At 42.6% G+C, this 27,966-nt stretch overlaps 1 protein-coding gene across 1 annotated transcript; it reads right to left on the bottom strand.

The window, feature by feature from the left end:
* Positions 1-24,112: 24,112 nt before the first annotated feature.
* Positions 24,113-26,348, bottom strand: LOC147423937 (fasciclin-like arabinogalactan protein 10). Its single transcript, XM_086501748.1, has 3 exons — positions 25,644-26,348; positions 24,962-25,094; positions 24,113-24,835 (listed from the first exon to the last, which is right to left on the bottom strand). The coding sequence occupies exons 1-3, from the start codon at positions 26,211-26,213 to the stop codon at positions 24,264-24,266; spliced, it is 1,275 nt and encodes a 424-aa protein (XP_086357874.1). The 5' UTR covers positions 26,214-26,348; the 3' UTR covers positions 24,113-24,263.
* Positions 26,349-27,966: the final 1,618 nt, after the last annotated feature.

Genomic DNA, 27,966 nt, shown 5'->3' with positions numbered 1-27,966 from the left:
AGCATACAACACACCCAAACTTGCTCATAATATTATGGTGGAGAAACCTAGACACACTCTAAAATTTATGTCCTTAACTCCTATAGCTTCCACCCATTTGGCACAGTAGTCTATTGCTACCAAAATTTACTTGCATCCCCTACTTGTAGTTGGCTTCATAGGTCCCACAAAATCTTGTCCCCACTTTTGAAAAGGCTCTAAGTTCAGTATAGGATGATCAATCCAAAAATGACGGTACAACTGCTCCTCAGAGCACATTCACATCTGCCATTGCTCTCCCTGACTTTGGCTTCACCTCCTCCCTTTTGCTCAAGCTTCCCCCGAGAAAAAATGGTGGATCTCCTCCCTCTTGGCCTTCTCCTACTCGGCAAGGCCCTAGTTGAGTGTGCGCGTATGTCGCACGTGTCAATGCAAGGAACTTGCCGATACACCGCGTGCGAGCCACAAATGCCTCCAAGCACACAACAAGCCTAAACTAGTAAGCTCAAAGATGACGATGGTGTGTCACTCACCGCTCTACGCTTGCTTCGTGGAGGATTCCTCGCCGCGAAGAAGAGGGAGCCGCCGCTTCGCCACGCTCAACCGCTTCGCCGCCACCGTGCCGTTGTCGCAATGCTCGATCGCACTCTCTCTCTCTCTCTCTCTCTCTCTCTCTCTCTCTCTCTCTCTCTCTCTCTCTCTCTCGCATACACACACACACACAAGACGATGAAGAAGAAGAAGATGGACATGGAGCAAGAGCACTCTTCTATTGCACAAATGAGAGAATGAGTGAATTTTAGGTTTAGTTGACTTTTATATGAGCTCACCCCATTCACACTTGGGCGCCCATGCTTAGCCAAATAATCCCTTGAATGTTCCAGTTAGAGTGCGCCTCTCATCGGCGATCACTCTTACTCTTTTGCTATTGGAACGACAAGCCCGGTACCTGACTCTACCAAATAAATAATACAATGTCCGCCGTAGGTTACAACGTCCATCGTAGGTGATAGGGTGTCCGTGACCTGTGAGGGTTAACATGCCCCCCTTTCTGATGTAGATTCCGTCCTCGGAAGCTATTGAGTTGAAGCTCGTTCGTCGAGGTGGAAGAGCATTTGAGATGAATGTCCTTAGCCTTCTTCACTCACTGCAAAATCAAACAACATTGGCACAGTAATTGCATTCTCATATAGAATTAAAAAGCATATGCAATTGTAGGCAAACAATGTGATTGGTAAAAGAATTTTAAACAATTTGTCAACAATAAACATTAAATTGCAATATAATCAAATGCATAAACAGATGTAAAGGTAAAAAATTAAACAAGTCTGGGGTCGCTAATTTAACGGTCGAAAGGCATTAGAGATCGACTATTAATACCATGGGTAAGCTTCTTAATTTTCTCTAGTCAATTAAGTTGTTTAATCGCGAGAGCCAAGTATTTCATGTTCGAGGGCTGACTAGAGGCTATACCTAGAATACCTTGTAGTTAAGCTACGATAAAAGGAATTTCTCATTAAATCATCGCCTGACTGATTACCTTTTCTTTGACCACCCAAAGTCTTTTCACAGTGATTCAATTTTTATGTGTGTGCTTATTTCGTATGCCTTGGGTTTTTTGCTTTTTAAGGAAAAGCGCCCACACTGGGAACCTCTAGGGCTCTAGTACCATAGGCGATACATGTGAGTGAAGTACCCAATCAAGCTGAGATTTCTCTTCCAGCTTAAGATTTTACATTGTGGCACTTTGATTTTTTGTTTGTTCATTTTCAGCATTTTAATTTTGTAACTTTGGGGGGTCATATAAAACTGTTACACCTCCCCAGGCTCATCACACTAGTAAACTCCCTTTATAATACTTAAGCTAAAGTTCAATAGGGTCAAGCCCACTAGAAATCCCTAGTACATTTCACACAATGCTGCCTAAATCGGATTAAGAACCTAAGTAACCATTGATAATTAGGAAGGCGTTCCCCATGGTATTAAGAGAAGATCTCTAACACCTAGCTTGGTCAAACTAGCTTAGTCGGACTTGCTTGATGTTTAAACCTAGACAAGTGATTATGACAAAAAATTACATTGAATTTAATGTTTGGTACTAAACAAATTTAATGTTTGGTACTAAACAAATGTGTTGAATATTATGCTACCACTCACAATTAAAGCAGACAAACATAGATGCAAAAAAGATAAGGGGCCATGCTAATGGACAAGAAACACTTGTTTGCGTTGATAATTGCACTTGATTTGAAGAGTGAGTCGAGATAAAGATTCCATGAAGGTCCAAATCCTAAAAACAACAACACATTCCTGTACACACTAAGAAACACAAAGAATACCTCTAGGAGGCACATCAGTGGGAAAAAGGAACTTTGCTAATCACTCAACTCTAAAACAGAAACACTCCTATCATACTAATTCTACCTACCCTCCATCACTCGAGTGATGAGGATCAAAGGTGTTTTATGGCATAGGTTTCTGTTTCAGTGTAGCGGATGCGAATGTGTAGGTCTGAGTCAATGTTTTGACTTTTATTGTGCATACTCGTTTGCTAATTGCTCTTGCTCTTTATTATTTTTGTTTTTTGTGAGTATAAGGCTTTATATATACATTCCCTAAGATTGGTGATTGAGAGGTCAGGGAAACAAGGTTGAGAGGGGAGTGAGTGAATGATGACTGTCAACAAACACTCCCCCCTTCCTTGGGTAGATCATCTCGTTTGAATTGTGCTCGTCTCCCTTTGAAACCAATTGCTCCAATCGGTAACAAGTGAGGATTTTTGCCATTAGTTTTCTATTACCTTAGGTGCCTCATCGAGTTGCAAGGGTGGTAAGGTACTCTCCCAGGATCGAACTTGAAGTGGTTCATCAGGTGATTCTTGAACACTTTTATGGAGGTCCACTATTGTAGGTGGAGGCTATGGAGAAGCTTTTACCTCTATGGATGCATTCCATGAGGAGCTAGAAGCTTCATGGGACTCCCCCCTTCCTGAGCTAGGTGGAACAAATCGTTCTTTCTTTGGTACCCAAACTAGCTCTGGAGCGGGTGTGTAGCGTTCTGTGACTTTTTTCTTTCCACGGTCGTTAATTTGTTTTGGAGCTACAGGATTGAGCTCACATGGGTCAAGTGACAAGTAAGAACACAATCTACGTTTTGGCACCCAGATTTGATCATTTCCTTGATAGTAGCCTTGGGCTTCCAATAGTCGTTTAAAAATCCAACGCCACGTTTTCTTACTTTTCTTGCAGTGAGTGGTACGTTTCCTACAAGGCTTTTGTTTTTTAGCATCCGCCATGGTCGCTAAAGAAGCTTTAGGGACCCACTTGTATGTTTTCTTCGTTATATTAGGATGAGTCTTGCCAGAAGCTATATGCATTGCTTGTAACATATTTAAAGGTACAGTCGTCCCCCTGTTTCCCCAAGTATCTATGGTTGCTGCTAGGTGGACCCAATCCACATTGTCCAACCCAGTCATCCCAGGTAGTACATCCATATAAGGAGAATCTTCCCCAACATCAGTGTCCGCTTTACAAGTGTAACAATACTGCAATGGGGCCGAGTGAACTGTGGTGTCAGATCTATGATCAATTATAAACCTGTTTCCTAGAGGATGTGCTCGACCAGTCACAAGATCCACTCGAATGACAGAATCTTGGAACTGCAAGTAGACATGGTTTTTGGACCAGTCATGCACCATTTTTGCTTCCCTCATGAAAGGACGTCCTAAGGTCATCTCCGATGCCATAGTGTGTTTGGAGAAATCCTTAACAATGAAGGTAATCCTTATTTTATGTCCAAAGACCTTGATCTTGAGATCTTCTGGCATAACAATAGGTTTAACAATAGACCCATTGGCCATCTTCGCTACTATGGTGGTGGTCGCAAGGTGAGGTCTTCCCATAGTTTCCCAACAGTTTTTAGTCACAATGCTAACCCCAGCGCCACCATCAAGGATTCCCTTCACAATTAATCCCTTAGTAGTGATTGGTATAGTCGCATTGGATTCATCACCCTCAAAGTATTGTCCCAACTTGTTAACAAGTATTTCTATAACAAGGTTCTCATCTAGGTTGGGTTGTGGATCTAAGTGTTCCCTCTCTGTTCGCATCTCCCCAGCTCCATCCATCTGTGCAAATTGTGGTAACCCAAACTTCAGTTCTCCATTGAGGAAGGCTCGAAGAGCTGAGACTAGCTCAGGGTCTTTATATAGTTTGGACATGATGGTGGTTCTAACTTCTGAAGACATGAAATCCATCAATTTCGCAATGTTTAACGGCACCTTTTGGCCTTGAGTCCCTTGACGTGGGGAAGATGGGATCTCCATTTCTTCAATAGGATCAGGTAGTCCCTCTGTAAACATTCTTTCCATCAAGAAGTCGCTAAGGGTCTATGGTCTTGGTGAGGTTGTTGTTGCGTAGGGAACACGGTGTCTGTAATATGGATCTGCCTAGGTGCTGGTTCTAGATCCCTTTGGGTATCTTCTACCAAAATCCTTAATTGCTTCACTCGCTCAATCTCCTCTATAGGGTTTGGGTAAGTTCTTATCTTCTTTTTCGATCCTGGCCATTGTGGCTCATGAAGATCTTCCTTGTTGGTTTCTATGTTAGTGGTCGTTTTGGTCTCCATGGTTTCACCTGAATAAGAATGTTCTTCAGCGTCGTTCATATATACGGGGTCATCACCAATCCCTATGTTGGTCTTTGAAATGGGGTCTGACTTCGTTCCTTTTTGCGATCTCTTTCTTCGTGTTTTCTTCTTTTTATGAGATTGGGCAATTGATGCCGTGTCTCTTTCCTCAAGAATATAATTTTGTTTCTGGAGCATCGATCTTGTGAGTACTTTTACTGGTACCACGGGTGTACTTGGTGATCGCTCCTCGGTAACTTCAATCAAGTTTAATGGCGTGATCTTCGGTGCATTTGGATTATTTGGACATTGGGCAATCAAATGGTCTATGCCACAGCGATTACACATGAGTATCGGCATTGTAGACATGCTCGCTTGATTGGTTTGCATTAGTGTGGCGTTCTTTTGTAGCCTAATAGGACACTCGGCTACACGATGTGGACCTCCACACTCATAGCATTGATGAGGCGGGCTCTTAGCAATGTAATTGATATTTTGGCCTCTTGTCGCAAGAGCAGCTACTTGATATACAAGTTTGACTTGTCCCAATAGTCCTCCATGTCTTCCTCACAGCCTTACAAACAAGAAATAGATGACTCACAACCCACTTGATTCACAGAAGTGATTCTCGGATGTGTTCGTTGCGGTCCTAGCACTGGAGGTGGTAAGGGTGTTGTTTGCACAACATTTTGGGCCCTAGGGACCATGTGTTGTGCTGTTTGTTCAAGAGGTGGGGCTGGCATCAATGCAGGCACTCGAGGTGTGTCTGTCCATGCTAAGGTTGGTCTATTGGCCATTGCGCGCTTAAATACTATGCAATCCTTAGCTTGATGACCATACCTTCCACATGCATTGCAGTTCCCATTGAATTTTACTCTAAAAGTAGGGCATTCACTGGTACTATGTGGTCCATAGCATACTGAGCACCATTGCTGGTCCCTTCTTGGATACATATGATTGTTTTGCGGAGCACGATTATCCCTAAGACTCTCTTGAATAGCCTTGGCGAGATCTGCTAAAGTCATCTTAGATATCTTTGGCCCCTTAGCAATAGGCTTTAGGGTCATTGGCTGATGCCCTGATGCTTGTGAGCTAATAGATTTAGACTCAACAGACACTCTTTCTCCTTCAATCATTAAATTATCCTCCAATTGGATCGCATTCCTGGTGACTGCTTCCCAAGTGGTGATACCTCTAATGATTAGGCCATTGTAGATATCCTCATGTCGTAATCCCCTAATGAATCTATCAAGCAATTGGTTATTGTTGAAGCACTGATTTGGATTACAACGAGAATTCAAATGCTTCAAACGACTTATAAAGTCTCTCACCGACTCTCCTTCCTCTCGTTGGGCTTTCTCGAGCTAAGAGGCTACACCCCAAAGCACTCCCTCTCGTATATATTCTTTTAAGAACAGTCTCCTAAGAGTAGGGTAAATCGTTTTTTCTTCCACCCTTAGGGTTCTATACCAATCCCCAGCCTTTCCACTTAAGGTTAGGCTTAAAGCATTGCTCTTATGTAGGTCATTGTGTTCTCCTAGAGAATCACATATTTGTTCAAACACTTCGATATGCTTTCTCACACCCCCGTCTCCACTAAATTTTTGTGTGAGCTTGGCTATTTGTACTGCCTTACTTCTAGGCTCTCTATCAGGCGCGCAACGCATATTCTCAGCAATAGATCGACCGATAGCTTGAGAAAATGTTGCCAAGTCACCTAAATGAGCAAGCACCGTGGGTGAAGGCGCTCCAGAGACTACATGTGGAGTAGGTATTGGCATTGGGCTTTGCGCATAGGAAACCCTTGGGTTCCACGTTGGGTACGATGTTGTGCCATGTGGTGATCCATAGTTCATATGGGTGGCCCTAGGCATAGCAGACGTCGGATGTGACATGCTAATGCTAGCCGGTATAGTCCCATGGAAATAAGAACTTGTGTATTGTGGTTGTGGAGCATAGGTAGTTGAAACAATGGGAGGGGTAGGGACTACATGAGTGGGATGACCCATAGGTGCATACGATTGGTACACACTTGTAGGTACTATTACAGGCATTGAGCTACCATGTAGTGGTGCTTTACTAACAAATGAGGTCCATGGCGTGTTTCTCGGCATGCCCATCATTGGGGTAGGCATGGTAGACGTGGTGTCATCAAGGGAAAGATGAGCTAGACTTGGAAAGGTAAAGCTATCACTTGTGGGCTCAGATTGCACTGAGACCCCTAGAGAAACAACATATGGGGGATCCATCGGACTCACCGAGGGAATCTCCATTTGCGATAAGGTCCGTTGTTTAGCCTTCCCTGTATCCAAGAATCTCATGAGACCCGTTGAAGGCATGTTGATCCCCTTGTTCTGTCTCTCTAACTCAATGACCCTATGGATGACCTCACAAACTCTTTGTTGTTGATCTTCTACACTAGTAGCACCCATTGTGGATTGTAGGACATCTAACCAACCCACGTGATAGGTGTGACCTGTGTATAGGTCGGTCAGAGTCTCTGTTTGTAATTCGTACTCCCAGTTCTCATTTAAGAACACTCCATCTAGGATTGAGGTGCTAGGGGTGTCCTTTGAGCTAGATGCAATGTTGCTTTCTAGGGGTTGGCCCTTAGCGGTTGCTAAATCAGGAGCACTTGATTGCTCTCTTAGTAAGGATATTGACATAGGAGCTTTCTCTTTTAACTCTCGTCGTTGCTCCGCCTTACGTAAGCTCTCGGCTTCCTTTTCCCTCGCTGCAAGGATATATCGCTCAACCTCTTGCACTTCGGCAAGGCTTCTACCATCGGGTAATATGACCTCGGAGGGAAATAACTCTGAAGAGTCAGGAGGTGTAGTGAATGAAGTATTCACGTGCACATTCTCTAACGGTATAGGGTCTACGTTTGTCACGAATGGAGAATTTACTTCCTCACCCCCTTCTTTTACATCATTAGGTCCATGTTCAAAGCGAGTGGCTCTACTAAAGGTTTCCTTCAAGCGGCTAAGCACACTCGGCCCGGACCGAGGACCCATGGCATGCATGTCTTGGCTCGAGCTATCGGGATTAGGCATTGGGAAACCCTCCATGACGTCGTAGTCAGAGGAAGAGTCACTAGCCACTATGTTCGGGTCTTGGTTTGTACTACCTTGGGTCCCCACCGAGGGTCCGGAACCTAAAGTAGGTGGATATTGAGAACTCGCGTAAGTCGAAATTCTCTCTAGTTGCTCCGTCTCTAGCACACGACCAGAGCGCAGATGCATATGCCTTTGGCACCCTACAAATGTCGGCGAATAACCTTGAAGGTTAACCGCTTACCTTTTTTAAGCGTCCGTTTTCACTGATGTTTTTTACGTTTTTAATTCTTTTTTAATGTTTTTTAATGTTTGATTTTTTTTTATTAACATGTGTGATAGCTTGAAATGAGCGTATCACTTAGAGGGTCGCTGTGTGCTTTACAGCACAATTTTCGGGCATCTGACGTTCCGTTGGTCCTCGAAAAATCGATTTTTAGCTACGTGTGAAGCTAAAATTCGTTTTTCTTTTTTTAAAGGCGACTGAGGCCTAGGCCTGAGTGTGAGCTTGGGCTTGGGTCTGGGAGATATTCCCGATCCCGGTCCTACCTTTAAATTTTTTATTTTATTTTTTTTAAAAAATTTTAATTTTTTTTTAAAAAAAATTTTAAGGATAAGGTCGCCGCGGCCTGCGCGAGAGCACACACACACTCTATCTACCTACTTCTAACTAATACACCTACTGTTACACACTAACACACTCTATTAACTCTCACTAATCTACTTCCTACTTACTGCACACAGAAAACTAACTACCCTAATACACAGAGAATAAACACATGTAGGGGGCTAATTTAAGAGGGAGAAATTGCATGAAGAAAAGGAACGTGAAGGGCAAGGGGATAAGCATGAAAGAAGGGGAGCAACAAACAAGAAGCCAAGCAACGCAAAGGGATTGAGATCTCTCTCTTGATCTCACTCTAGATCAAGAAAAAAAGAAAGTCGATTGAGATCTCTCTCTCGTTCTCACTCTCGATCGAGGAGATCTCTCTGTCACTCTCACTCTCGATTAAGCAAGGAGGAGAAGAGTTCTTGAGGCCAACTAAGGCAAGGGAAAGCATCATCATCGTGAACATTATCATCATCGAGATTACTGACGTTTTTTTTTTCTCTATTATCACCTGAATTAAGTCAGGTTAAACCATTGTAAGGAGCTTAAACTCCTCAATTAACATTTAATTTAAGTAGCGGTGCTATTAACAATCCACTTTGGGTAATCAAGCTTCAGAATTTTGTTCAAGCTGTCATATTCAAGTGTTTAAACTTCGTCTACATTGATTGCGTCTGTTGTTCTCTCTCTCTCTCTCTCTCTCTCTCTCTCTCTCTCTCTCTCTCTCTCTCTCTCTCTCTCTCTCTCTCTCTCTCTCTCTCTCTCTCTCCATAGCCAGGGGCCCTGTGCCTTCCCGACTCATGTTTCGAACACATATCCCCCGACATTCTTCGTTAACCGGATGCAAAACGAGTCGGGGTGGGAGGTGAAGATGGAGATGCCAAAACAATTGATGAAGTTTTCAATTCAAAAGGATTTGATGGGAACTGAACAGTTGCAAATTTGCCAAAAAAGTTGTAATTAGTTTAGGGATGTTTGGTCGAAGTGAAAGCCATGAACATGAAAAATCAAATTGATGATGCGATGGAGATGGCACTTGAAGCCGCACAGGAATAGTGTGGTGTTTATCAAGGGCATGATCCAGATGGTCTCCTTGCATGCTATAAAGCAAATATGAAGAACCGAGGAGTTTTGGAAAATCGGAATGATTGCAGCTTTTGAAGAAGTTGTAATCTCTGAGTTTAAAGATAAAGGTTGAGGTCTGGCAAAAATATATCCCACATAGTGGGACTATTTTGCAAATGGATTTGTTCACAAAAGCTCAAGGTTTATTGAATTGACAATGAAGCATATTACTAAACGAAGCCTTCAATAAAGGTGAAGGGGATCAAATGCAGTTCCTCAACTATGATGAATTTTAGGAACACATTTTTGCAAGAAGAAAAGCCAAAGTAAATACAGCTTTGGAAGTAGAAGATTTAGCTTCACAGGACGTAGACTGTACAATGAGTGATTCATAAGCAATTGACCTTGGCATGGGATGTTTTCAAGGACTTCATCAAGAAGATGAGCCTCTACAGGATACTAATGGATCTGTCAGCACTATAGCCGAGCAGGACAACATGTTTGTTGCAGATGATTGTATTAAGTTATTTCATATACAACAGCTGATGAAGCGATAGAGATTGCGGAGCCAAAACAGGATGAGCCTGAGAATGCCGATGAGTCTATGGTTGCTACTAATAATATGTTTACAAGTGTTGTTATTATAGAAGAAGATGCCATAATTAATGGTTTCTTGGCTAGATCCGAAAGAGATGATTATAACAGTATAGAAGAGCTTTCTTATGCATGTACCCCTTCAGAGGGGGTGCCAGAAGAACCTTTTTAGTGTTATGATGGGTTGTTAAGTAGCATGGATGTAGATGAGTTTGAAGATTGCCTAGATCTTTTGGTTGTGAACATGTTATCCATGGGGATTCTACTTCTATGCTTATACATGGGATGCATGAGGAGGTGACTCCTACAGTTCTAATGAATGTTGGGACTTTGAAGGATTGTTTTCCTAAGGAGACTATGGATGAAGCTTTAAAGGCTAAATTTGTTTCCCATGATCAAGCTCAAATCCCATTTAGGTTGGTTACACATAAAGACAGGCTTGTAGAGTACTTTGAGTACTGTAGTACCAGTCCATAAGCTTCCAAATCTGACAGCTTCAAACATACTCACTTTTAGCATCAATAACATAGTTTTGGCCCTTTAAAGCCGCATGTGGCATACATTTAGCATTGAGCTAGCCCATTATCAAGCCTTGATCACTGATCAGTAATCATGTAGACTTCAATTAAGCACAATATGAATCGTTATGCTCTTTTTTCCACCATGGAAGCAGAGCTGCACGACATCCACCCCCTCTAAATCCGCAGAGCCTCCGGTCTGTGTCAACCGATCTTCAATCTACATCTGCTATAAGCACTTAAGCTTCTTGCCATCATCAAGCTCACATAATTAGTAAGTACATGCAAAATAAACATAAGTTTTAAACCCTGTAACCAATTGTCTAGCTTTATCATTTGGCAATTGCCCATCACAAATCTTTGAACCATATTCGTCGTATCTCCAACACCCTCAATTAAGGAAAACCTATTTAGTGAACCCCACCAGACTCAAGTGCTCCGTTTAATTTTGCACATGGCTTGACCATCAAGCTCGATTTAGGGAACTCTGTCAAGCTCAAGTATGCCTTAGTCTATCTACACACGGAATGGCCGTCAAGTCCTTTACTTCAAGTTCCTACAACGGAACCAACTTAAAAGATGTGAAGATACTTCATCAATTGTCCAAAGAAGTCAAATGGAAGCTATCCATGTAAGCATATTGATCACAAAACCAAAAAATCTTCCTACTTAGCATACATCTGAATGCAAAATCTACTACCAAGTAACCTGCTACTACAAGAAAATAACTCATGTCCTTTGAATCTGCAGCATGTACTTTAGTAGCCCCTAGGATCAAATGGGATGATAAGGAATTTCCCAAACATCATAATAGGACATGAGCATACATTTCCTGAGCATCATAATAGGACATGAGCATACATTTCCTGTATCAGGCACCTTCAAGCATTTCCTGTATCAGGCACCTTCAAGAATTTCTAGTGCAAATATGTTATTCCTGGATCAAATAACATGCAACCACTATGCATATTCAAAAGTACCCATTCATATTGAACTTTCCATTTAAGATCCTTAATATCTCTTGAATCAAACACCATTGAGAGTACATAGCATTGATGGGCCCCACAATATACTAGAGCTTCACCTGAATCATAGTGCAACACCCACATCTCATAAACTTTTGAAAAATTAAGCTTGTTACTGGCAAGCATTAAAGAGAACTGACTCTCTTTTACTAGCAACCAAAACATCACTGACATAAGTATCATTAGAAATAATATCCAAATCCAACCAAAGTTGGCATATTGCCCAAGAAAATGAAGAGATTTGCATTATTTTTGTAGTAACAGTGATGATTTAGTATCATCACCCCCTTTAGCTTCATAGCCATCGTGAAGAACCTTGGAACAATCTATACATGTATCATCAGAGGCATCCTCATATTAAATTGATCATTTAATATAGGAGAATAAACGGGAACAAGGGCTAGAATATAAACATGTGCTTATTGATTTATCTCAACGAGGGGCCAAGGTTAAAGGGGTCCAAATGAGAGATGGTTTGTCAAAGAGTAAGGCTAGCTAATGGAGCTTAAAGACCTCAGGGTGGTTAGCTTCATTAAAAGCCCTCCAAAGGTTCGTGTTAAAAGTCCTTTGACCTTAAGAAAGCTAGGGTTGTGCTTGAAGTGAGAACTCGGCCCAAGCTTGAGGTGCTTGTCGTTCTTGCTGACTAAGGTGCGTGAGGTGATTAAACACTAAGGTTCTATGGTGCTCCATGACTAAGGTGCTTAAGGGGTTCAAGGTGTTCCCAAAAGTCAACAAGATCCCTACTCAAGGGGAGGCGAGCCCTCATTGTAGGAGCATGAGAGAGAACACACACACCCTCACACAAGGCAATCTTGGTCTATAGAAGCAACAAGGACACTTGTCAAGTTCCTCTCCATGTTTCCCTCATGGTGTGCCTAAAGCCTATTGGTTGGCCTCTCAAGGGGTCCAATGATAATTTGGCTAATTTAATGAATTGTTTATGTATTTGTCAAGTCCTCTCTCTCAAAGGGGAAAGGGGGACACTTGTCCCAATGCTAGCATGGTTGCTTGATTTAACTAAAGCATGCGATTGGCTAAGCTTGTACGGGTCCAATAAAATTCTCTCATGAGCTAGAAGGGGGGGTCGACCAAGTAAGCTAGGGGCTAGCTTGCCGGGTCCCACACACACACACACAGACACTCATTGTGTGAAGTGAAAAGTGCAAGGGCTCCATCTCCTTCTCCAAGATTGTTGAGAAGTTGAGAGCGTTCACCAACACTCTTGGCTATGGAATGAAAATCCAACCAAGAGCCATGTTCCAATGCTTAAGCTTGCCATCTTCTTCATCATCATAATTATGCTATTATGCTATGATATGTAAGAAGAGTAATGATAAGTGAGGAACTATCTCTTTCTCGTATGTTACTTCTTCTTCCTCTTCCCTACCTTCATTCATCACTAGCTCTCTACACCTTCAAAGGTGTTTGAGGCCTTGGGACTGAGGCCGGGGATGGTTAATTCTTTTTACAAGATTATGTTATTCTCGTGATGCATGAAGCTTTCCATCTTCATTGCATCACCTAGGTCACAAGGAAAACAAAGATTGTATTGTACCAAGTCTCTCTTGATGGGAGAATCTATAATAGAAAAGCCTATTGGAGGGGGAGCCGGCTCCACATAAATCCGTTCCTCAACTGTTGTCATGTTCTCTAATTCTCTCTCTTGCAAAAGTATTGTTCATGCCAAGTTAAGTAAGTATAAGGGTTATGTTGCTACCGCTAAATAAGTTCAACCTCTATTTTCTCAAAGTATTCTCATGAAAATGCTCACTCTAATTCTCTTAATTCTGCTATTCTCAAAGTCCTAGGCCATTTCCATTACATTGATATCAGAGGTATTGGTTTCTCTTTTCTTGCTTAAGAAGAGAGTTCTTTAAATTTTCCATGAAAGGTTGATGTTCATTGCAATAGGGTAAGTGGGACAGGGATCTATTATCTTGCTTGAGAAGGACTTAGTTCGAGGTACACCATTGGGAACTATAGTCTTAATAATGGAGTCTCTCGTGGCTTGCCTTTGGCTTAGACCCTCTCCACTAGTCTTTGTAATCAATAGACTCTAAACCATGGGTGTGGCTGCTTGAGAACTAATTTTCAAAGGTAAATAAGAGTAGCGACTAAGGTTTTTGAGGATACCAAAGCACAAAGTAATCTATACATAAGTTTAATTAGCATGATTGAAGATAACCAAGAGACTAGAATGAACATTGATAACTTTGATTTTTCACATGAAGATGCTAATGATGATGACCCCATGTTTGTTAATTACCTTGTTACTAGGTTGCAGCAAGCTATGGGTAACCCTGCTTTGCAAGCCGAAGTTACTCATCAACAACTTTGTGCTTATGGGATTTTCCTTCCTCTCCATGAGGAGAGAGAGCTTAGGAGGCCTCTTGATAAGACTCCCAAAAGAAGACTCTCTCCCATAAGAGAAGAGGAATCCAAAGAACGAGAAAGAAGCAAATCCCTAAGTTCCTCTGAAGATGTGGCTCCACGAAGACAACAGTCTAGACGGTCGCCAACTCCTCCCAAGAGGAAACGGTCTACCCATAGTCCTTCTCCTCGTCACTCTGAAAGGGAATAAAGGAAACAAAGGAAGAAAAAAATAAGAAAGAGGTCACCCTCTTCTTCTTCTTCTTCACCTTCCTCCTCTTCCGAAGATAGCAGTGGATATTCTCCTAGAGAATACAAGAGGAGAGGACATCGCAAAATCCTACCCTGCGTGGAGAAGGTCCCAAAAGCTCAAGAAATGCAAAGAGGGAGGAAAGAGTATTTCTTTTCTCACCTATGATGGCACCTTTGGTGCTATCGACAAAGTATTGGCCTTCGTCCAACAATTTGATGCGGCCTTTGGAGACGAGGGATTCACGGAGTCCTCCAAGCTAGGCCACGTAGCTATGCACTTCCAGAAATCTGCTTGTCAATGGTGGGCTAGCCTTTGTGGCAACGGAGAAGCCCCAAAGACATGGAAAACTCTATGAGTTTCCATCAGAAAGCAATTCCTTGCAAGCGATGCAAAGGACAAAGTGCTTACCGAATGGCAAAGTTTGAAGCTACTCTCCAACGAGTCTATCCACAAATATGTGAACAAGTTTTGGGATTTACATCTCAAGGCTACTATCTTTCAAAAGATAGACTTTGTCAAGCAAAAGTAGCACTTTTGTGCGGGATTACCTAAAGAAATGGCCAAGTATGTCAACTCTCAACGGCCTAGTTCTATTACCAAAGTAATCCACCACACTATGGTTGCTTCGCGCATCAATTTCCAAAAATGGGCTAGAAGGAATGCCAAGCCCATGGAAAGTAAAGACAAAAGTGATGCAAAGGGGAAAAACAATGTCCAAAATTCTTTTCAAGGTAATTCCAACAACAGCAATCGGTGTCCAAGAAGAAGAGAGTTTACAAAGGTAAAAATAAACTCTCTCTTGAAGATCTAGAAGCTTTTCATAAGGACCACAAAATGTTTTAAGTGTGGGGCGCAGCTATCGTTCTTGCCCCAAAAGAAATGCCTGCAATGAGACTCCTAGAGCTTTGACGATCAAAGCTCCAAAAAAGGATACTCATTGCAAAGGATCGCCTCTCTCCTATGATTGGGGAAAGGTAAGATGCCTTCATCCTGTTTGACCCTAGCTCTACTCACAACTTCATATCAACGGAGTTGGCCACTAAGTTGGGCAATCAAGCTTTCGAGATGGGAGATATTGTAACTATCGATGGAGCTTTCAAGGGACAGCAACCTCCGTTACTCCCTTGATTGGGAAGTTGAAGCTTCATGTCCAAAGCTACGTCGACAAAGAAGACTTTTTCATCTCTCCTCTCCAACATGAGGATGTTATCCTAGGGAGACCATGGTTCAGCCGCATGGCTGCCAACATGAAGTTCTTTGAAAGGAGAATCTACTTCACCTACAGGGAAAGACCATGTATATAGATGCTAGTGAGTCCGGTCATACTAGTCCACTTGTAAATTCCCCTGCTTTTGATAAGTCAACGAAAAGCTCAGATTCTGCATACATGATTTTTGTCAAAAAGTCTCTAAATGATGCTAATGTTTTAACAAAGCAAAATGTTAGGAATCAAGAAGAATTGGACTTGTCTAGTTTTCTAAATGGATTATAAGATGTGTTTATCGATGACATCCGTATGGACTTACCTCCAAAACGAGGGGATGATGACGCTCTCAGATCCGTTTGTTAGACCATTATGTGCACGTTGTATCAAGAACAATTTTATTGGAATCAGCTCTGCCATTAGACTAGAAAAAAAAAAGACTAGATAAGTTAATCAATATAACCCCAAAAGGTGACAAAAATTATCGAGTACTTAGAAAGACTTGTTAAGGTCACAAGTGCTACTAGACAACATTAACGAATGGTTGTTTATGTTCATAGCACGGCTATGTATTGTTAATGAAAATGTTGTTAAGTATGGAGCCTAATTTACCCTTGTAAATTTCTGTGGTAAAAGCGCACATTTGTAAGGCCCCCATTATGAGAAGAAGCCATCATGCGTGAAGGACAATCACTCATCGGAAACCAAAATTTTCACGGCCAAAAATCAGGGGCAACTTTAGAGGCCTCGGGGGTGGAATATTCCTTTTTTCCCCTCGTCGGAATATTCCTTTTCGTCGGAATATTATGGCCGGACAGCGGCCGGAAAGCGATCAAAAAACAACCGTCGGTTGGCCGATGGCCGGTGGCCGGTGGTCGGAAATCAATGGCCGGTGGGCCGGTGGCCGAATTCAAAAGCGGACTTGTCTTCTCAAGGGCGGCCACACATGGGCGGATTGGAGGGTCTGATTTGGACTTATCTACACAAAGGTGGCTACACATGGCTGCCTCTCATGAGAGAGGGCAGCCCTTTTGGCCTATAAAAGGAGGCCATTTCTACACACATTTCATAGAGTGTGAAGTTGATGCAACAAGGTGAGTGTGAGGTGGTGAGAGTGAAGCAAGGCGGGAGCTCCATTAAGGGTATAATCCCTTTGTAAACTACTTCTTGTTTTGAAGTACTAAAGCCATTGAGTGGCTGCTTTCCCGTGGACATAGCCCACATTGGGTGAACCACGTATATCGTGTGCTCTCTCTCTCTCTCTCTCTCTACTCTATAATCTCGTGTATGTAAATCTGTCTCTCTCCATTAAGTAATCTACTCAATTATCTATTTAGCTACATCTTATTTCCTAACAACTGGTATCAGAGCAAGGTTTGCTCGTAGCTAAATTATCCCAAGGAAAGGATTCCTTGAATTGAGTGGGAGTTATGGCGGAGGAAGGGAAGCTCAAGATTGAGAAGTTCAACCGTAAAAACTACCAACATTGGAAGATGCAGATTGAAGACTACCTCTACCAGAAGGACCTCTATTTTCCACTAGGCGGTCTTGCAAAGAAGCCCGCAACGATGGCAGATGAAGCATGGATTGTCCTTGATCGAAAGGCACTGGGAACAATCCGGTTAAGCTTAGCGTCAACGGTGGCCTTCAATGTTTCGGAGATGAAGACCACGGAGGACTTGATGAAGTCACTTGACGACTTCTACGAAAAACCATCGCCATCCAATAAGGTATTTCTTATGAAGCGCTTGTTCAATCTAAAGATGGCAGAGAATGGTTCAGTTGCAGAACACCTAAATGACTTTAACACAAACATAAGTCAACTTCGATCGATGAAAATCAATTTCGATGACGAAATGCGAGCTCTCCTTATACTATCATCTCTACCGGATAGTTGGGACAGCCTTGTGATGGCTGTAAGTAATTCTATTTCTGGCACAAATACTCTTAAGTTTGATGATGTTGTGGGTGTTCTCCTAAGCGAGGAAATACGAAGGAGAAGCACAGGAGAATCATCAAGTGCTGCACTGTCAGTAGAAACAAGAGGAAGGCCTAAGGAGACGTTCAAAAACCAAAAGGGTCGTGATCGCTCAAGGCGGAGCAAGTCACGCACAAAGTCAGTTCTTGAATGTTGGAACTGCGGCAAGAAGGGCCACGTCAAGAAGGATTGCTGGTCCAAGAAGAAGAAGGAGACAGAGTCGCAAGACAACAAGCCAACATCGGAGGCCAATGTGGCAGGTAAAGTAGAGCAAGATGCTCTAATTCTCTCATTAGACAATGTGTCTAATTCCTGGATAGTAGATTCCGGGGCTTCATTCCATGCAACACCACACAAGCAACATTTCTAAGATTACACCAAAGGTAATTTTGGGTATGTATACTTGGGAGATGATGAAGCTTGTGAGATTGTCAGCAAAGGTACAGTTTCTGTCAAAACTTCTAATGGAAATGAGTGGAAGCTTAAAGATGTTAGGCATGTTCCTTCTCTTCGCAAAAATATGATCTCTACAGGACAATTGGATGATGAAGGTCACAACATTGCATTCGGAAACAAACGGTGGAAGATCTCAAAGGGATCTTTGGTGGTTGCCAAGGGAGAAAAATTCAGTACACTTGTGTACTATTAGCACGCAACTTTCAGCTTGTGCAGCAACTACAGAAGTTGACAGTGCGTTGTGGCACTACCAGCTTGGGCATATGAGTGCCAAAGGAATGCAAATCCTTCAAACAAAGAAGCTTCTACTACCAGGTTTGAAAGAAGTGGACTTAGAGTTCTGTGAAGATTGTGTTTATGGTAAACAAAAGAGGGTGAAATTTCAAAAATCAGGAAATGAAAGAAAAAATAAAAAACTTGAGTTGGTTCATTCTGATGTTTGGGGTCCTGCAAGTACACCATCACTTGGTGGCTCATTGTACTATGTAACATTCATAGAGGATGCGATTAGAAAAACATGGGTTTATGTCATGAAGAATAAGTCCGATGTATTTTCCATATTTCAAAGGTGGAAAGCCTTTGTGGAGAATGAAACAGGTACCAAGATTAAATGCCTCAGATCCGACAATGGAGGTGACTATTGCAGCCAAGCTTTTGAAAGCTTTTGTTCTAGCAATGGCATTCGGAGGCAAAGGACAACCCCAAGGACACCTCAACAAAATAGGATTTCGAAAAGGATGAACAGGACAATCATAGAGCGAGCACGAATCATGCGGCTACATGCAAGCCTACCGCTTGAGCTTTGGGCAGAAGGTGTAAGTACGTCTGTGTACTTAATCAATCGGTCACCCTCAATGGCATTGGATGGGGGAGTTCCAGAAGAGGCATGGACAGGTAAACCAGTGAATTATGCATTTCTCAAAGTGTTTGGGTGTGAGGCTTTCATGCACATTGATTGAGTTGCCTAAAGGTAAGCGACCACTTCAAAACAAATGGGTGTACAAAGTGAAGGAAGAAGAAGGTGGGAAGAAAAGGTACAAGTCTAGGCTTGTGGTAAAAGGGTTTTCTCAAAAGAAATTTATTGACTTCAATGAAATATTTTCTCCTCTTGTAAAAATGAACTCAATTAAGCTTGTCTTAAGCCTTGTGGCTGCTCATGATCTAAATCTCGAGCAAATGGATGTAAATACGGCATTCCCTCACGGTGACTTAGAGGAGGAAATCTACATGCTTCAACCAAAGTAAATGATTTGCAGATTAAAGAAGAGCTTGTATGGTTTAAAGCAAGCATCAAGACAATGGTACTTCAAGTTTGATCGATGGATGTTGGATCGTGGTAAGGAGAAAATGGTTTGCAGATTAAAGAAGAGCTTGTATGGTTTAAAGCAAGCATCAAGACAATGGTACTTGAAGTTTGATCGATGGATGTTGGATCGTGGATTCACAAGATGCAACTCGGATCATTGCGTCTACACGAAGAATTTGTGAGATGGGAAATTCATCATCCTAATGTTATATGTTGATGACATGTTGATTGCAAGTGCTAACATGCAGGACATCAAAGACCTAAAAGAGGAGCTGTCTAAATCTTTTTCAAAGAAAGATTTAGGGGCTGCAAAGAGGATACTTGGTATGAAAATATCAAGGGACAGGACGAAGAAGACAATAAAGCTATCTCAAGAAGATTACATCAAGAAGGTACTAGAAAGGTTTGCAATGCAAAATGCAAAACCAGTTTCTACACCTTTGGCTGGTCACTTTAAACTAACGAAGGATATATGTCCAAAGACACAAGAGGAGATAGCTTATATTTCTAAAGTTCCATATGCTGCAGTGGTAGGTTCTCTAATGTATGCTATGGTCTGGACAAGGCCAGACATTGCACATGTAGTGGGAGTTGTGAGTCGGTTCATGGACAACCCACTGTGAAGTGGATACTTAGGTATCTAAAAGGGACAACAACAAATGCTTTGTATTTTGGAGGAACTAATATTTTTCTAGAAGGGTATGTTGATGCAGATATGGCAAGTGACACAGATACTCGAAGGAGCACTATTGGCTATGTGTTCACGGTTGAAGGCACAGCAGTAAGCTGGGCTTCAAAGCTGCAGAAAGTGGTCTCACTTTCTACCACGGAAGCAGAGTATGTAGCAATGATGGAGACAAACAAAGAAATTATGTGGCTTCACAGATTCTTAGAAGAGCTTGGATTCAAACAAGACAATTGTGTCTTGTACAGTGATAGCCAAAGCGCTATCCATCTTGCGAAGAACTCAGCCTTTCATTCAAGGACAAAGCACATTGAAGTGAGATATCACTTCATACGCACTCTTTTGGAAAAGGGACAACTAAAGTTAGGAAAGGTGCATACAAGTGAAAATCCTGCAGACATGTTTACAAAGGTGGTCAACAAGGAGAAGTGGATCCAGCTTTTGCTCATCTTCAATCGGCATTCAAGGATAAGAAGCCAGAATGGAAAGCAGTCACAGGTTTGGTTTGGAGATCAGTCTCCAAGTGGGAGATTGTTAAGTATGGAGCCTGATTTACCCTTGTAATTTTCTGTGGTAAAAGCGCACATTTGTAAGGCCCCCATTATGAGGAGAAGCCATCGTGCGTGAAGGAAAATCACTCGCCGGAAACCAAAATTTTCACGGCCAAAAATCAAGGACAACTTTAGGGGCCTCGGGGACAGAATATTCCTTTTCGCTGAAATATTTCTTTTTTTTTCCTCATCGAAATATTCCTTTTCGTCGGAATATTATGGCCGGACGACGGCCGAAAAGCGGTCGAAAAACAACCGTCTGTTGGCCGGTGGTCGAAAGTCAATGGCCGAATTCAAAAGCGGAGTTGTCTTCTCAAAGACGACCACACATGGGCGGATTGGAGGGTCCGATTTGGACTTATTTACACAAAAGCGGCTACACATAACTGCCTCTCATGAGATAGGGTAGCCCTTTTGGCCTATAAAAGGAGGCCATTTCTACACACAGTTCATAGAGTATGAAGTTGATGCAACAAGGTGAGTGTGAGGTGGTGAGAGTGAAGCAAGGCAGAAGCTCCATTAAGGGTATAATCCCTTTGTAAACTACTTCTTGTTTTGAAGTACTAAAGCCATTGAGTGGCTGCTTTTCCGTGGACGTAGCCCACATTGGGTGAACCACGTATATCGTGTGTACTCTCTCTCTCTCTCTCTCTCTCTCTCTCTCTCTCTCTCTCTCTACCTACTCTTTAATCTCGTGTATGTAAATCTATCTCTCTCCATTAAGTAATCTACTCAATTATCTATTTAACTACGTCTTATTTCCTAACAAATGTTTCATTGTGTGCGCCTAGATGTGATTTTTGTTTCACATTCTATTATGGCCCAAATGTTTTAGCAAGATTTGCAAATGGTTGCAATAGGACGTATTTAGTTTTTTTTAAGAACTGTTTGTTTTCCTCTTTCATGTGTGCTATGAGCATCACGTCCATCATTAGCATTGGCATTTCACATCATGAAAATGCAAGTTCAAATCTGTTTTTGCTAAATGCATGCACACTATGTATCATGGCCCCTAATGTTTAGCAAATGCTGATCAGAGGCAGCATGCAAATACGTGAATTTGGTAGCATATGAAGCATTTCACACTGTGTTATATTTCTATAACATTAATTGTGGATCTCTCAATCTCCAAAATAGAGACCATGGCTCGGTTTTGGTTCTTGTAGATCAATTCACTAAAGTTAACCAAGATCATTATTCCTAACATTGTTGATTACTCGGCAATTTTGTAAGAAATAGTGATCACTGTTTACCAATCATTTTGGAGGGCTGTCTATAAATGGTGAGGAAACACACCCCAATGCTGCCAAGCATCTAAATAGGATAGATAGATTACAAGTATTAATCTTGTGCTAAAGGGTATGCTACACGCGTATGTTGACACCAAGCAATCCAATCAAAAAGGCTATCTCTCTATTTGGAGTTCGCTTACCATGAGGCAAAAGATGTTGAAACTTAGTTCGGTCTAAACCTCGAATCAAATATAGTGGGGTTGTCTACTAATGAAGGATGATAATAAGTCAAGAACTTGTCCTTTAGTGGTGTTAGTTATATCAGCCTATTACTTTAATGGAAAGTGAGAAGAGGTATTCTTTAAAGCACTTCTTAATTGTGGTAACTTGTTTAGCATACTCAAGTGAGTTTGAAATGAAGTCTATACGTTATGTTAGGTTATGTTAGATATGGGCTGATTACTCAAGACGGTTGTAAAGAGACAACAATGTGAAAAATCAAGATATTCTTCTTGATTTCATTTAACCTCCCATGGAACCATGTTCCAAGCAAACGGACAGATGAATCCATGAAGGATAGCCCTATGAAAAACATTAGTGTTCTTACGAAGATATCACCGCTTTTGTTTTTTAGGACAAAAACGATGCTCTATGGACAGAGTAATGCCAAGCCTAAAGTAGGTTGGAGTAGGCTAGAGGCCGATACGCTTATGCAGTTCATGGGACTACATTTAGCATACCAAGAGCCTATGTATAGCATAGTTGGGCCGAGAGTTGTATGCGTCCATTCCCAATCTTCTCATAAAGTGAGTGTAAGTGACGTCCTCAAGAACAAAAGTGTCAAAGAGAAGACTCTCAAAAAGAGAGTAAAACATCTCCTAAATTACATTAGGGGGAAAAAACCCACTAGGAGACACTTTCATCACCACATTCATTTTCACATGCAATTTTAAACAACGAAGAGATAAGCTAGTTATCTAGACAAATAGTGTTGTGCATATGAATGTATAAGTAAGAGAGTTCACATCTTTAAAATGTGCGACGAGTTGTTTCAAACTTGCGTATATGAGCAAGAAGATTCGAAAACCCATTAGAAAGCATGTATCAATGTGCTATATTGACACATTGAAAGGTGTGAAGTATATTAATACATTTGAGAGCACAACATATGTTTAGGAGAGCATATGCATGCACAATCATGATAGGATGAAGACCAAACTTTTTATCTTGGCACTCCAATAAGGGTGCCAGGATTTGCCTCAAATATTTTAAGGGTGAAGGAAGTTATCTCCACTAAAAACCCTCCGCTTGAGATAAGCAAGCATTTCGAATGCCTCATTAAGATGAAAACTACATCCATGGAGGAGCCAGGCACTATGTAAGTGCGAGTAGCAAAAGAAAAAGGAAATATCAAAAGTATAGGTTACCAAGCATGCTTGCTATTGTTATTTTAAGAGTTGTATAGTTGAATTAACATGGAGAGAGAAATTGATGTATGAGTGTTCTACATTTTAGCTTCCAAGAAGAGAGTTTACCATATGGTTCTCACTATGGGTCCCTTGATGTTTACGAGAAGGGAAAGTTCGCTTTGGGGGAGGGATATCATGCCATTTATAGGAGTGACAATGGAGTAGAAATAGCATGCATGTTGGCAAATAGGCACTCCTAGAAAGGCCAATTACAGCTGTGGTCTTCTATCCCATTGCCTCCATCTATTATGCCTTGATCAAATGCTCTACTATCAAGCTTCTTTTCTCTCCATCCTGTCATATCTAGGTCACGTCATCATCAAGACGACATAGAAGACCACTATTGAGGCCATTGACGGCCGAGATTTGTCGTGCGCAGACCATTCTCATAATCAAGGTTGTCGGCCTATGCCGATTGCTCATGATTAGTGAGAATGGTCCGTGCACATCCATTCCATACTACCATATAACAAACGCCACAAGGTAGGATTTTGTTCGCACTACAGAACCCACTTTTCCACTTCCATATGGCAAGCACCACAAAGTAGAGTTTCATTGGCACTATACAACATCACTTTAATACGGGAATTCACCCTTAAACCTCAATTAACCAAGACACCAAACCCATTTTGGCCACCATTGTTTAAAAGTAGAAACTCTTGGTTTTAAAGTGGAGAGTGAACATTCCTGTACTTTTGCAGGGCAACCCATATGTAAAGTAAAAAGTAGAACAAGCTCTCATTCATGTCCTACTTTTGGAAAAGAACAACTGCACTGTGCCAGCCTCAAGGTTACCTTGCTTTCCTCAACACAAATAGTCTTTCCCAAACTTTTACCTTGAAAAGAGTCTTTTCAAATCTTGTGAAAAAGAGTCCCAGAATTGAATAAGAGAGGGCTCCTCCATAGGGACGTGAGAATGTATTGGAACTTGATACATTTTGGCATCTGAAAAGAACACATTTCAAAGCTAATGCGCGCACATCAAAGAGAAGTACACAATGTAGTATTTTATGGAGTCCTTTTGTGTGTCTGTGTGTGTGTGTGTGTGTGTGTGTGTGTGTGTGTGTGTGAGAGAGAGAGAGAGAGAGAGAGAGAGAGAGAGAGAGAGAGATCATTCTCCCCCTTCAATAGAATCAACAATCCCAAAACAAAGAATCCATTCCCATCTCCAACCTTACAAGCAAAAGCAAGGTTCCCCCAAAAAGAAAAGCAAAAAATCAACCCATGTTGATACTCAACTCACACCATGCACACATTCACAGACTCTTGTCCCCTCCTTGAAACCCTCTCTAATGGAAGAGAACCCAACAGAGGTGGAGAGCCACGAGGAGAATGCCAACTAGCCCAAAATGGGCGGACAATGGTGAGCCATTTTCACTGCTCTCTGGGGAGCCCACTGTGGAGTCTGGGGGCGGAGCCGGAGGCGAATATGCTGATGCAGGAGCCAAAGTAGGGGCAGGCGACGGCACAGGGGACGGTGTAGAGGCCGGAGAGGGAACGGGAGTCGGTGAGGGTGTCGGAGATGGCGATGATGTGGGGGTTGGTGATGGAGCTCCGCTAGGAGGTAACCCAAATATGTCAGTTGGTAGCAAGACTGTTGATATGCCATAGAGCCCTAAAGGCAGCTGGCTGTAAAGAGTGTCCCCCACTGGCACCTTGTTATACCCAGTGTCTATCACTACACCCCCCTCTTTGCTTGGAAAAATGCCTTTGTACTCGTACTTTCCTCCACCTGACCCGCTAGCCAATGTTGCTTGAGGTTCTCCTAGTGCACTCAGCTCTTGAGCTGAGTAGAAATTTCCCAGACAATGGAATTCAAGTAAAGCAACTTGTTCTGCACTGGACAGCTTGCTCAAGGCACCTTCAAAGGGAGCCCATTTATGTCAGTAACATGAATGATCATTGGATTGCACAATTTCTTCATACAGAGCTTACCATAATGACCCCTTGCAATCCATAATTAATTGTATCCAATCATGATTCTTACCTGCTGGTAGCTTCTTGAATGCAGCATCATCTGGCGCAAATATAGTTAGCCCAGGTGGAGTATCATGCTTCAAAAGGAGTGAATCCACGCCTGTAGCTTTGATGAGACTCAAGAAAGTGTTGTAATTCTTGGCCTGATTTCACAGAAAAACGAATGAGAAGCATCAAGGTTAAAACAGGTTATAGCTTTCACAAATATCTTGGAGAAGAATGGACTAATATGGCACAACACATGCAGGGTTTGAAGGAGCATTGATGCTCTAGCTAAATGATGCATACCATCATAAGCGTGCCTTTTATCGACACGCACATACATATATGTACATTCATACATACAAGCAAGCCATCTTCCCACATGACATAAGAGCATGCATTTTGTTGGGCACAGACTTCCGCACCTCAATCGACACCTATGCAATGCTGATATCCATAAAGCCTTAAACATCCAAACACATCCATAGAAGGTGCAAGAATCTTTCACCCAAATGTCCAACGATGTACTAAAAGATCATATCAAATGCTACCCTGTCATTCCTCATAAACCCCAATGCTTGCAGCAAAAGCAAACTATCACACCAAATCCAAAATGCTGGTGTGTGAAACATTTTTGCATGCACAAGTCCCTTCCACATTACACCCACATACCAAACATCAAGCATGCACAGAAAGGTTGCAACAGATACCTGGATCAAGATCTCGGTGAAATTGACAGGGGCAGCAGCAGGACCCGGTGCGCTAATTCCATTGGGGACAAGGACGGTGCTGATGCTGACAACGCTGATGTTATAGGGGGCCTTGTAGAGCTCGTTCTGGACAACAGTGGACATGCCACCATCTGTGCGGGCAATATGAATAGAGCTGCCTTTCACAGTGATGTTGACAAAGCCATCCTGGCCATCCGCTTGGCCAGTGGTCTGATAGAGAGTGGTGCTCAATGTAGTGCCCTTGGTGATGGCCTTGAACTTGGCAGTGTCGAAGTAGTCGAGCAGGACATGGAAGCTTACAACATCATACAGAGTGTTGGAGTCGGAGGAGTACTGCTGGACAATGGGATCGAGAACCGAGTCGGGCGGGACGAGGACAGTGATGGTACTCCTAGAGAAGATGGCGGCCGCGACCCCTGTTTCCTTGCAGAGCCTGCTGAAGGTGGAGTGGCTGGGGTGAGAAGCGAGGATCTCTGTGATGTTGTTGTTGGCTCTGGCGGCACAGAGGAGAGAGAGGAGCAGGGCGAAAGCGAGGAGGGCGACCTTCATGGTGCTAACTCTCTCTCTCTCTCTCTCTCTCTCTCTCTCTCTCTCTCTCTCTCACACACACACACACACGCGCGCGCGCTGTCACGGACACGAAGTTAGCGCTGCATGCAGCTCTCTCTCTCTCTCTCTCTCTCTCTCTCTCTCTGCTCGCAGCCTCGCTCCTTTCACTAACGCGGGCTCGGAGACTCGGAGAGGCGGCAGGCCACTACCCCTCTCTCTCTCTCTCTCTCTCTCTCTCTTACTCACACACACACACCGTACTCAACGCATTGAAGAGTAACCCCTGTGAGTAGCTGGAGCGGGAGAGCCAAAACGGAACAGAGAGAGAGCTGACAGAGCACCGCTACTTCTTTCGGGCTCCAGCTCAAAATATAAACTCTGTAGCTGCGCTACTCGCTGCCTTTAAAGTTGGCCTTTTAGGCTTTTAAATTTCCGGAAGTTCAGTGCCCACCGGGTCGCCTCGGTACGATGTACGCAGAGATTTCCACACGTGGCAAAAGGTACTTGGCTGTACCTTACCTGAGGTGGCGGTAAAATTACCACGTGGCTGCCATCTGTTGGGGTTGAGGCGCAGCGGCAGCCTTCAGCTGATGTGGGCGTGATTATAGTATGAAGATGAGCTGCGTGGCCGCCGGCGGGTCTTTTTGTGGTGGCTATGTAAAATGTTCACCTACCTCCTCATGCTATAAGAGCCCCGTCCCGCAAAGGGTTTGCAGGACTTACAGGACAATCAGCCTACGCTCTACAAATGCCAATCTCCTACTCGATAATCCTAGTGAGAAGCCACGATTTTGTTCAATTCTAGCTCAAAGGCCTCCTACCTTTCAGTATGCGTTGGGCCGCTGGCTGCGCTGCAAGTTCAATCTATTTTCATAATTTTAATAACATTTGTAGCATTCTCTTTATGTCTCGTAAGTCCTCCAAGAGGATTGGTGAGACGGCTATTTTTTGAGAATCTGAGCTCCTGTAACCCCTGAAGATGTTGGACGGGACTGGGCTCTGATTCTCTACTCTCTCTACACTTGTCCCAAGTTACAACTTGTAAGTTAAAGTAAGGCCCTTGTCACATACGGGCCTCAAACTGGCTCAAAAAGAGCTTAATTGGACGCCTACAATGGCACACACGTTCAGACATTTAATTATATAAATACTTTTCATTATTGAAGGCACAGTAATGAGTCATAGCCTGCTGGCAGAGCCTCAGCGTCGCAGGCACGATGTGTGCAGTTCAAAGCCTCTCATTGCCAGGTTTGTTTCACCCATCTGCTAATTTTGTAAGCCAACCCCCTGCAGAAGGTTTGCCTTTAAATAAGTGAAAGGGATCTTCTATCGTGGCTTTACATCCAAAACATAATTTTAGAACCCAGACCTCGGGCTTGAACTTTGGTGCATGTGGGAAGAGCCCCCCAAGTTACTTTCCACATCCCGAGATTCCTACTTGCCATATCAAAATCAAATGCCTCCTCCATTTTGCCTAGAACCACTTTGTGTGCCAAATTCTATCAATGGAGTCTACCATTAATCTATACATATCTTATGCCGAGGTTGATTTCTGACAATCCTAGTCCACCTCATGTAAGTACCAAAACTCTCCCACAAGGCTTCAAACTAGTCTTGCTTGGTGGGCGTTTCTATAGACATAACATGTGACATACGCAAATTGACATCAAGCATCTAGCAATGAAGTAAACAAGTACAAAGTGCATTGGCAAATTTTAAAAAAAGAAGTGCACGTGTATTTATTAAACATATA

The sequence above is a fragment of the Adiantum capillus-veneris genome, chromosome 26 (genome assembly GCF_014529385.1).
Source record: "Adiantum capillus-veneris isolate H3 chromosome 26, ASM1452938v2, whole genome shotgun sequence".
NCBI lineage: Eukaryota > Viridiplantae > Streptophyta > Polypodiopsida > Polypodiales > Pteridaceae > Adiantum > Adiantum capillus-veneris.
Note: the sequence above shows the minus strand (reverse complement) of the source record. Positions and strands in the feature narration are given on the sequence as shown.